This window comes from Microcaecilia unicolor, chromosome 10 (genome assembly GCF_901765095.1).
Source record: "Microcaecilia unicolor chromosome 10, aMicUni1.1, whole genome shotgun sequence".
Lineage (NCBI taxonomy): Eukaryota > Metazoa > Chordata > Amphibia > Gymnophiona > Siphonopidae > Microcaecilia > Microcaecilia unicolor.
Genome location: NC_044040.1, coordinates 205,840,325 through 205,852,543, shown reverse-complemented (window position 1 = coordinate 205,852,543; position 12,219 = coordinate 205,840,325). Strand labels below are relative to the sequence as shown.

The window sequence follows — 12,219 nt, the reverse complement described above, 5'->3', positions numbered from 1 at the left end:
CAGTTACCACCCTAAACAGCATTAAGAGATTTCAAGTTCAAGTTTATTAGAGACTTTCTATCCCACCTATCAAATATATGTGTAGGCATCTTACAATCAAACAAGAAAAAATAAACCCTCAAAAGCCAAATGTCCATCCTATATAATAAAAAGCACCTCCATCATTCTGAAGCTGACTCCGTGGCACTATAGGGTTCATAAGTCTGTAGTTCAGCGTTTCATTGGCTCTCACTGTCTCCCGCCCTCACGTTGAGGAAACGGAACGCTGCATAGTTGCCAAGCAAACAAACGCGACGTCACAGGAACAAAGAACCAATCAGACAGAACGGAACTTGGAGGAGGGAAGTGGAGTGGATTGAATCTCTAACAAACAATCATATACAGAGAGGTATGAACATCAGTGGAGGCAAGTGCACAGAACGGAAGGGAAGACAAACATTTAATCACTTTGTCACTCACTCGCATCACACACACAGACGCATCACACACACACACAATCACTCTGTGTATCTCTCTCTTACACTGTCTGTAAAAACACACAGTCACTCTCAGTCTCTCACATGGGCAACTGTATGTTGCATTCTCACGAGTAAGGAGCTCTTCTGATGTGATTGTTAAACTGATTGAAGGGCCTGAACAAGGAAAACTTTTACCACACTGTAACACAGTTTACACAAAAAATATTGTATATAAAGAAATCTTACACATGTAAACAACAATTATATTCAGAATACATTGCTAGCGCCCGTTTCATTGCGTTAAGGAACGGGCCTTTTTTACTAGTATAATATAATCAAATGACACACAGACACAGAAGGGACAGGGAAGGAACTACAATAGCTGATAGCACAGAGAGGGGGAGAAGGAATACACAAGATCTGGGAATTTGGGTTTCTCCTATTTTTGATTTTGTGACATACGTTCAGCAAATGGTTCAAAAAGCTTGTGGGACTTGAGGTGGATAAGGGGATTGAAACCTTACCTGTCAATACAGGCTATAGTTAGTGTGATAGAAAGAACAGTGAATGTCTTGGAGGGTCCCAGTCAAAACTATTAACCAATTAATCTCTACTCAGTACTAACTGAGTCACTCAAATGCAAAATTATTATTCTCAGTCTTCAATTAGCATAAAGAATATTAAAAATAAATATTAAATATAAAACTATTAACCAGCCAGGAACAGCTTCTAGTCAGTTAAATAACAGTTTAGCAGGTAGCCAGTTAGGTGTGGATATTCAGTGCCAAACTGGCTACGTTTAGCGGTTAAAACAGGCCATATAAATATTAGGTCTGGATATTCAATGCCGGTCACCGGATACAGGATGGCACTGGATATCCGGTCTGAGCGCCAGCATTGGGCAGTCAATGTATAGACCAACGCTGACTGAATATTATTTGGGCTTCCTAAGATTTTGGTTAGAGAGGTACAACTTGTACAGAATGCAGCAGCCTGGCTTTCATTGGGTGGTGTGCAAAATACGAGTGTAACCCCACTTTTCATAGTGAAGTTTAAGATCTTGCGGTTGACTTTTAAGGCTTTGAAAATGCTAGTCCTGGTTATCTATACAATAGATTGCAGAGAAACATACTCCAGAAAGGATATTATCACAACCTTTAGCTGGAAGTAGAGAGGCCAAGATCCATTACAGCACTCACCTGGTGGAATGCTCTCCCTACAGAACTTGCATCTGTGTTTCCAGGAAAGGATGAGGTAAGGCCATCACTGGATTGGATTTTAGTTAAGCTTGGAACAAATATGAGATGAAGGTTGAGGAGCTGGGATAGGCTATTTTGATCTTCATTTACTATGTTGCTGTGTAACCACTTCCATAGGCAACAGATCTGGTGGAGAACTAGTGGCCTAGGGATTAGAACCAGGGAAGCCAGGTATGGATCCTGCTTCTCCCACTGACACTGCTTGTGACCTTGGGCAAGTCACTTTCTCTCATCGCCTCATGTATCCTCATAAGATCTTTAGTGAAGGGTCATATTGTACATGAATACTTATCACCATCGTACAGTACTGATGTATGTGTACACACACATATGTAAATAATGGCTGTTGTTGAATCAAAATTTTTAATCACAGTCCTGAAGACCTCCTCCCAATGCTCCCCAGCACATCCTCCCTCTCTAATCCCCCGTAAGCACCTATCTCCCTTTGAAGTCCCCATCCAGAAGACCCCCCCCCCCCCAAATCTCCTGAGGATCCCCCACTCCCTGGGTAGGCTCCCTAGGGCCTACCTGAAAGATGCCCAGGTAGGGTAGGGTAGGTCAGGCAGCAATGATTTCCATCTACTGCTGCTTGTGCTGCTCCAGGTTAAACAGTGGAAGCTGCGACCTCTAGTGGTAGTCTTGTGGGGCTACAGCTAGAGGTCACAGCCATTTTGAACCTGGAGCCAGCATAGGCAGCAGTGACTGGGGATCGCTGGGGGGGGGGGGGGGGGGTGTTGGGAAGGAGTGGATTTTCTTCAGGAAGGGAATGGATGTGTTTGGGGAGGGGTAATCATACCAGATGTTTAACACACTCACTGCACATTCAGACAGTGCATACCAAAGGTTTCAATATCTGAAGGCAAATGTTTACTCAACATACAGCTTCATTCTGCAACAGGTAAGTATTCCCAACACTGCTCTTGCACAGGCCTTTTTTATTTCAAGTCTATTTACAGCATTACCCTAAAATGATCAATTAAAAAAAGGTTAACTTATCTTGTTTGGGTACAGCTTTAGACAAATACAGCAAAATGGAAGAAACAACGGAATGAGGGCAAATGATATTTTGTTTAAAAATCATGCTAAAATTCTGACATTTGTAAGAATAATTTAGTTACGTTTTTATCCAGCCTGCATATCCCTTGTTCCACACACCATTACCTACCCTATAGCAATCCTGTTTGGGAATAAAAGAATGTAAAAACAAATGTATGAATTCTTTTAGAACATGGTGTCAGGTGTATTGTTTGGGGGGGGGGGGGGGGGAAGAGATACAGCATACCACTCTTTTTATGTCATTATGCAGAGATACTTGGGCCAATGTCCTATTATAATTCAGCAGATGTCTTCGGATGAGAAGTGTGTTGTTGTTTCCTGCCACAAAGGGCCAAGGCTCTGCTTCAACGGGGAGCAAACTAATCTGAGGTGGGAGGTGAACTTCTGCTCACTATTAAGCAATGCAACCAGGCCTCCATCCTGTGCATGAGGCATGGCTGAGCCCAGCACAATATGACACACTGCCCTCTTTACTGAAAGTTCACAAGTGGCATCAGTCACCTGGATGTTGGGTTCTACAGTTTAACTGGAGCACAGCTCCACGTTTCTTTTTTTTTTTTTTTTTAGCTGGATCAAAAAGAAAGATGACTAGCGCCATGGAAAATGTATAAATCCCCTTCATGATTTGTAAAAATATGAGAACAAACAACAAAGTTAATTCAAGTCTTGGTCTTTCGTCAATGCTGCAAAAGTGGTAACTCCTTTCTTTTATTTCTAACTGGGATTCTACCACTTTTATACACTGGTAAAAAAAAAATAGAAAAATTTGAAGAGATCCAGATGTGTCTATACTAAGCAAATAAATTACATGACGAGGTAAAACAAAGATCAAGAATGAAGGGCTGTTCTTGTCACTGCTAAACACTGTCCACCTCGATCTATATGAACCTTAGAATTTAAAAAATACATTTCAAAAGGTGAACTTTACCATTTAAAAACAGTGAGTTTAAGTGTAGAAAATCCCCCCAAAATAGCTATTATAAAATTCCCTTTACAAGTACGTAAACAAAGGACATTCTTTGTCTTTTATTCTTGGTCTTCTGACAGCTCAAGTTTCAAAAACTTGAGATTTATCCCTCTAGCCGAGAAGGAAGGCGAGGAGCAGCAAGAATCGTTTGGCACTCAAGGTTAACCTACCAGAAAGGTCACTCTTAAGAAGGTGTCTTTATGCACACGAACGCTGCCCTCTTTAATAATTTAAAACAAAAGCGGGAGCCACACATAATCCGCTGAATTCAAGAGCAATGCCTCAACAGGAGGCGGCGTCCATTGAGGAGAGTGTCAAGATGCTTCGGTCGTTGGTAAAGTAGGGATCCGAATCACTCCATGATCTAAAGCAACAAAAAACAAGTTTGGCTGATGGGAACCTGTACTGAGAACCTCCCCATTATCCCCCGCAGTGAAAGCACCAAAGTAAAGGTTTTTTGAGGATCAAAGTGTTCCTATGTAACACCATCTGGAGGATGCTCAATAGCTGCGATTAGCATACACTGTTATTGTAAGATACTGTCTATAATCGTGTATTAGTCGAGAAATTGTGACTTCAAGATGCCTTCAATAAACCAGGGTATCAGTGGCGTGGCCCAGGCCCAGGCCCACCCAGTAGCAGCACACCTATGATGTGGCTGGTAGGGATTCCCAAGCCCCACCAGCCAAAAACTCCCAACAACTGTCCCTCCTGCATACAGTACCTTGTAAATAGCAGATCTTCGCCTGCAACGACTGATACATACTACTCGCACCAGCCCCGCAGCCTTCCCTTTGACGTATTCCCGCCTATGTGGAAACAGGAAGTTGCATCAGAGGGAAGACTGTGGGGCTAACATGAGCAGTGTGTATTAGTTGCTGCTCGCTGACGGTGAAAATCTGCTATTTAAAAGGTATTCGTGGGGGGGGGGGGGGGGGGGATGTTTAAAAGACCATATGGCATGCAGACAAGAGAGGGAGAGATGAAATCGCTTGTGGGACAGGGTGGAGTTCTTCTGCCCACCCATCTTGGGCCCAGGCCCAACCAAAATTGGGTGTCTGGCTACGCCCCTGCAGGTTATTCTTGTCTATGGGTCATTTTCCACAGCAGTTAATAAAATCAGCAATGGACAGCTACACGGTTACCAGATGCTTAAAATCGCTAATGCGCCTTTGTAAACAGGGCCCTAAAATTACTGAATTGCTGTTGCAATGCTTATGAACAAAATGTTTCCTAGTATATAGCATTTTATTCAACAACATTATGTACAATTTATGTAGCACTGTAGCTTTAAATGTGACTTCTTTGGTAGTACTGTATACTACTGTAATTTTAGCAACTTTGGCAGTTGACACTGTGTCTCTTGTCAGTAGTCACTAATGGACACATGGCACAGGAAGGGGGTTTGAGGGTTTCATTGATCAGTTAAAAGTTAAGAACCCCTGGTCTTAAGACTGCTCCAGAATCTGGCTCTACGTTACAGACGTGGTCAGGAAGGAAATCACATGACCTCTTACCTTGCAGAGATGCTTCTCATTTGAGACAAGCTTATAAAAGGAAGATTCAGAGTTATCAAGTCACAGATTTATTTTCTAAACATTTGTGGAGGAGTGGCCTAGTGGTTAGGGTGGTGGACTTTGGTCCTGAGGAACTGAGTTCGATTCCCACTTCAGGCACAGGCAGCTCCTTGTGACTCTGGGCAAGTCACTTAACCCTCCTTTGCCCCATGTAAGCCGCATTGAGCCTGCCATGAGTGGGAAAGCGCAGGGTACAAATGTAACAAAAATACAATAGATACTATTGGAGATTCTACATGGAATGTTGCTACTATTGGAGATTCTACATGGAATGTTGCTACTATTGAGATTCTGTTGCTACTATTGGAGATTCTACATGGAATGTTGCTATTCCACTAGCAACATTCCATGTAGAAGCCTGCGCGGCCACATTGGTGATCTGCAAGGGCCGACTTCTACATGGAATGTTGCTAGTGGAATAGCAACATTCCATGTAGAATCCCAAATAGTAGCAACAGGGGAGGAGTGGCCTAGTGGTTAGGGTGGTGGACTTTGGTCCTGGGGAACTGAGGAACTGAGTTCGATTCCCACTTCAGGCACAGGCAGCTCCTTGTGACTCTGGGCAAGTCACTTAACCCTCCATTGCCCCATGTAAGCCGCATTGAGCCTGCCATGAGTGGGAAAGCGCGGGGTACAAATGTAACAAAAAAAATGGTTGAGACACTGAAAATAAAGATGTGATTCTTCTGTTGGCAGGGTACTGCTTGGCTGGTGATGTCTACCATCACTGGCTAAATGCTCATCAGACATGCCCTTGCTTGCTTTCTGCTATGGGTTGTACTTCTATTTAAAGCTTGTTGGTTTTTTTTTTAACCCACATTAATGTATTAAGGCATATTAATGCAATTTACATGTACTATTTAATGCAAGCCTCCCTATTATCAATGAGGCCTATTTACAAATAACTCATGTTAATACACTGACAAAGGTTAGTAAGTTTAGCCCTAGATGTCTGAGATTAAATGGATGTAAAAGCATTGGTTGATCTCGAGTGGCATACCAAACCACTATGACAACCAGGGTTGAGTGCTGAGGGCACCTACAGTTTTCTACATTATTACATTTTGTAAGGCACTCAGATTATTAAATGGGTGGGGTACAAGACATTTTTAAATAAACAGATAAATAAATATTCTTAAAGCAGAGCTTCAGCCAACATATCTGCTGTAAAGATCTGCTCTAGCAGAATTTGACTTATATGAAAAAAATAAAATATTAACTCTAAGGGACAATGATCCTTATTTTAGAAGCATCCTCACGTGTATATAACAGCTTCTGTACATGTAGATCAGCTAGAAGCCATTTTTAAAAAAAAGAGCCTATTTACACATGATGCTCACCAAGTTTACATTGCCAGGTGGTGTGGTCAGAGCAGGGAGGAGTAGATTGAGATGGATCCCCTATCTTATGAGAACCCGTGTAGATAAAAGAAAATCCAGACGTTAGCACTGTACAACTCCCACCAGGTATCTGTCTTAGGGGGACAAGGTTTCACCATCCTAGGCATAGATTCACCACCAAACAATAGAACGTAAGCAGTAACACTGGAGCAAAAAAGTAACCTAATACAAAATTAAAGTTCCAGTAACAATTTGCGTGCTCATTAAAAAATGAAGAAAAAGCCCTCAGAAACCATGGGTAAAATACTCAGGGTTTAGTGTGCGGTTATATGAACTTTTATAACACACACCACGATTCGATCATTGGGCTGAAAAAACTTCATTCTACAGTAAGCTTGCAATTTTATAGCTTTTTTATACCATCATTGTTATTATTGTTTTTTTTATTTTCTAATGCATTCTTATTCTTTTCCACGTTGGAGTAATCAATTCAAATATCTAATCACCAATATATAGCAGCAGGGCATAAAATACTGCGCTACTTAGCTTTAGGATCAGGCACTCTTCACACATTGCTTCCCTAAATACTTCTAAAGCACTCCGTTCCTGAAGAAGCCACGTTTCTAGGCGAAACGGGTTCCCGTAGAACAGACAATGAAGAGTGCCTGATCCTAAAGCTAAGTAGCTCAATATTGTATGCCCTGCTGCTATATATTGGTGATTAGATATTTGAATTGATTACTCCAACGTGGAAAAGAATAAGAATGCATTAGAAAATAAAAAAAACAATAATAACAATGATGGTATAAAAAAGCTATAAAATTGCAAGCTTACTGTAGAATGAAGTTTTTTCAGCCCAATGATCGAATCGTGGTGTGTGTTATAAAAGTTCATATAACCGCACACTAAACCCTGGGTATTTTACCCATGGTTTCTGAGGGCTTTTTCTTCATAGATTCACCACCCCCGCCAGCTTTCTAATGGGCTCACAACCCTCCCACAAGGCATTTGCTTAACTCCCCAACCACTGTTCCCTCTAAGCAGCCAGTGGGAGGTCATGCTTCAATATTGTGTTCTCAATTGCAAGGGTCAGACAGGTTCCCTGGAGTCCTGCAGAGCTTGCACGTCCCCTCATTACTGAAAATGTATAGTGAAACAGCACCTCCCACTGGCAGGACTGTAGCTCGGAGGGAACAGTGTCCCCTCCAGCAATAACATATTCCCCAATACATTTGATCTCCCTCACTCACCCTAAAAGCATCCGATCCCTTTCTCGCACCATGCCCCAAGAAAGACCCCACCCTCCACCTGACTCTCTGGCAAAAACCACCCCATCCCCCCCCCCCCCCCCCCCCCCCCGAGGCTCTCTCTGGCAAAACCTCCTGGCAGTAACACTGTGAAATTCCTGCTAGCTATTCTGACGGCCATTTTTGAATTCAGGACCGTGCTAGACACCAGGGACCCAGGTAAGGCCAGGAATGGTGATCAGGGGGGTAGGGGTTGGGAGACCTCCTGGGGGGAGGAGACCTTTGGGGGCAGGAGGGTTCATTACTACTGGGAGCCTTTTCTTTGGGGGGGGAGGATGAGGATGTGTTGAGGGGAGGGAAATGAATATCTTGAGGGGGGGGGGGGGACATTGCAAAGATGGCAGGGGAACTCAAACACCATTAAAACAGCAAAGTACACAATGATTTTATAAACTCCCCATCATCTGACTTGGAGAGAAGGAATGGCAACATCAGTTCATGATGACTGAAAATACCCAGAGATCTCTCTCTCAAATTGCACCACTAGAGGGCAGCCCCTGTGTTTCAGACAAAAAGGATGGGGGAGAAAAACAAACTGCAGGGCCCTTTTACTAAGCCGCGTAGGTCCCCACGCGCATCTAAGGCATGCTAAATTGGAGTTACCACCAAGTTACCTCATGGCCCTTGCGGTAATTTCAATTGTGGCGTGTGTCCGAAAAATATTTATTATTTTCTGACCGCGTGAGACCTTACCGCTAGGTCAATGGCTTGGCGGTAAGGTCTCAGACCCAAAATGGACGCACCGCAAATTTCATTTTGCCACATGTCCATTTTCGGCAAAAATTTTAAAAAGACATTTTTGTAGGTGCGCTGAAAAACAATTCTGCGCACGTTCAAAACACGCGTCTACACTACCGCAGGCCATTTGTCAGCGCACCTTAGTAAAAGGACCTCTGCATTATTCAATGCATAGACCAAAGCCCCAAATATACGCTTCTTTCTCTGCTTCATATATTTAAAGACATTCGCATCACACGCCAATTAAACTTTGCTGATCTGTACATTAAAAAAAAAAACCCATTTCCATTTTATAATTAAAAGAATACCGATCTTCCTGCATGTAGCATGCTGGATCGATATAACTTGTTCTGGTAGTGTAGTTCAGATTTTATACGTGACCTAAATACCAAGGCAGAAGATGAAGGAGTATTCAAGGTCACATTCCCCATAAACACCCAAGTATTTGCTAGCTGTCTGCAAAAGGTGAGCCAAATTCTTTTCTCTTACACATGCTGAACAGGGTAAAGAAATTCACATACAAGCAGCTAGAAATATTTTTTAAGATGATCGATTTTCTGATCACCGTTTTGTAAAATGAGGAACACGATGTTATAACTGAGCTGATCTCTAGTCCAGAACAATACGAAAGAGGAGCAATAATCAAACCTTTTACGAAGCCTTTAAGCTGGCACCAGAAGTGCTTCCGATTTTCGTTTTGTCTGCAGCTGTCTGGATTCTGACTAGTGTCCTGGTCATTTGATTTCATAAGGGGTTTAATATCATTAATCAGTGTTTCAAAGAGAGAAAAAAAATAGACAATATGATCTGAGAAATAGCCATTTCTAAGAAATGCGCTAAAGTCTGTTCAATAAGGCGGTTTGATTGACCGCCACTGGATAAGGTCTTTACGACATGAAAGATACAGAAAGGAAAGACTAAGAGTGAGCAACCCTCACACAAAAGGCAGCATTTCAAAGGTCACAATACGCGGACAGTATAAATGGAAATACTTTCAAAACGCTCAAGCTGGGAACAGCTCTGTTGAATAAATGTTAGAAATTATACCACACATAAGACAAAAATGACCTTATGCTGGCAATAGGTTTGTAAAAAGAAAATATAGCACACCTGACCATCAGGTGCAAAACAGCATATTACATTTCCAATGCAACAGGGGGTTAAAACTAACAGTTTTTATTTTATGCAAGATAAAAATATACTGTTCACCATAGGAACTCTGGAAATGCTGCCCAACACATGATAAATAAAGTCATGCCAAGTAAAGTCATGCATTAAGATTCAGAGTGATCAGGTGACCCGAGGATGAAAACTATTCCTGGCTTTATACAACCATCCACCGCTTACTCAAAATTGGAAACGTTGGCCCCAAAAGCAACATCCTTTACCAGCTAATGGGTATGCAAAATACAGTTGTACATGAAAATGAACTGTGTGTGTAATTATATATATATATATATATATATATATCAAACATATAAATGGCGAGTGACCGTACTCACTCGCAAATGCGCAGTAGAGACTTCCCTCTCTGTCCCGCCCCCGTGTCAATACGTGATGACGGGGGCGGGACAGAGAGGGAAACTGCGCAAAGCCGCTACCGCTCCTCCCCCCCGCCGAGGTCACCGCTACCGCTCCCCCCCCGAGGTCGCCGCCGCCCCCCCTCCACCCGGCCCGAGCACTCTCTTCGGTATTGAACTTACATCGGCGAAACACAGCACGCAGAACAGCTGAGCTCCCGTCGCCCTTTCTTCCCTGCCTGTGTCCCGCCCTCGCCGATGTTACGTCACACGAGGGCGGGACACAGGCAGAGAAGGAAGGCCAACGGTAGCTCAGCTGATCTGCATGCTGCCTGCGTTTCGCCGATGTAAGTTCAATACCGAAGAGAGGGCCCGGGCCGGGTGCAGGGGTAGCGGCGACCTCGGGGGGAGGGGGCCTTGCCAAAACCCCATACTAGCCCGTTTTAACGGGCTCAACGGCTAGTATATATATATATAGGGTCTGTAGTTCTTTCTTTCTCCATTTTTCTTCCAGTTCAATAGGAACCAGAGCACAGATCCCAGAACCATTCACAACTACCCAGGGACTGCAACCCCCCCCCCCCCCCCCCCACCAACTGTTTCTTTTATTTGGTAACTGTAGTGATTCCGAGGCGAAGAGCCACACTTCAGGGTTTCTTCCAGAACCCTGTATCAGGGACTCTAAACCCAGCCATCTGGTGTTGACCACAACTCCCTCCATCTGTAAGGACCGAATGTGTCTTCACAGCTTCCTCTACTGAGCCACCTTACAGAAAATCTGATTTAAGAAATGACCCAAGGGCTTTCTGTATTGGTTCACTAAATGTATATCTGCATCTTATTTTGCAAAGCACCATAACGTGTCAGGGTAAAGAATATGATCCCCAATAGAACTTGGAATGTATCTGAAACCAAAGGACCAACTACTGGAGAAACTGTGGCCAAAGGCCAATTAAATCGCATCAAATGACTTAAAACCAATCATGGAGACCAATCATGGAGCTGACAGATTTGCTTTTTTTTCAGAGCCCCCGGGTTCTTGTAGCCAGGAATGAATAAAGACATATGCACTTTGCTGTTCTTAACAGGTCTTTTTATATAGGAAAAATGAAAAATATATTTTGCATAATTATACCCAAGATTTATGAAAAATAACATATTTCAAAAGCAAAGTCAGAATAATAAACACATGATTGGAACCACACTGTTAACAAGTAAAGACAAAAAGTACCACATCCCAAGGCAATATTTAAAGAAAATAAATCATAGCAGACAAAAGATTGAATTAAAAGTGCCCACAGAGCAAGTGTTACCCTTTGACCGATATCACATTCTATGTGTTAGAAATATTGTTTTCAAAATATATTCGAAGAATCTTTTTAAAAAGAGGAAAATTGAAATTTTTCTCTAGTTTGATTTCTGAGCTTAGAATGTGATATCCATCAAACAACAGAAAGTAATGTGCAAAAGGTTTCTTTTTTTATTTTTTTTAAGGAAAAAAATCCCTAAAATACTTCTATTGGCTGGTTACTTTTCAAGAAAGAGAAAAACCACTTCATTTTCTGCTGGTTTCAAGAACAGTTTTGGAAGGTCTTCTTTGGCTTCCACGCTTTGAAATATTCATTTAAATTTTGGGCAATTCTGACAAGTCACCCTTGTTCTCCTTTTTTTGGCAGAGGCAAAAATGGATTTAAAAAAAAGAGACATCTTGCTTGAGAATTTTAAGTTCTTTGTTAACTATCTGCCCACATCTACATGTATGACTTATGAGTGGTCCCCAGTGGCTACCTTCCATTAAGACAGTACAGCAGAGTGCCTTTTATTCAAACATCCATTATCCTGAAAAATCCTTACCACTACGATGAAAGTATAAAAAAATGGCTTCCCCTTTTTGTTGGTATTCCCACCGAGTGTTCTCTTTAATCCATTCTATCTACCGCTTCTTTAACCCGCTCCTCCTGCAGCCAGTATCAATCACGCCTGCATAGTTCATAGTT

At 42.4% G+C, this 12,219-nt stretch overlaps 1 protein-coding gene across 1 annotated transcript in view; it reads right to left on the bottom strand.

Moving 5' to 3' along the window:
* Positions 1-2,586: 2,586 nt before the first annotated feature.
* Positions 2,587-12,219, bottom strand: part of ATP11B (ATPase phospholipid transporting 11B (putative)) — a 138,899-nt gene continuing 129,266 nt past the window's right edge. Inside the window, 1 exon segment of the mRNA XM_030216601.1 lies at positions 2,587-4,104. Within this exon segment, the coding sequence (XP_030072461.1) occupies positions 4,023-4,104 (82 nt within the window). The 3' untranslated portion in view covers positions 2,587-4,022.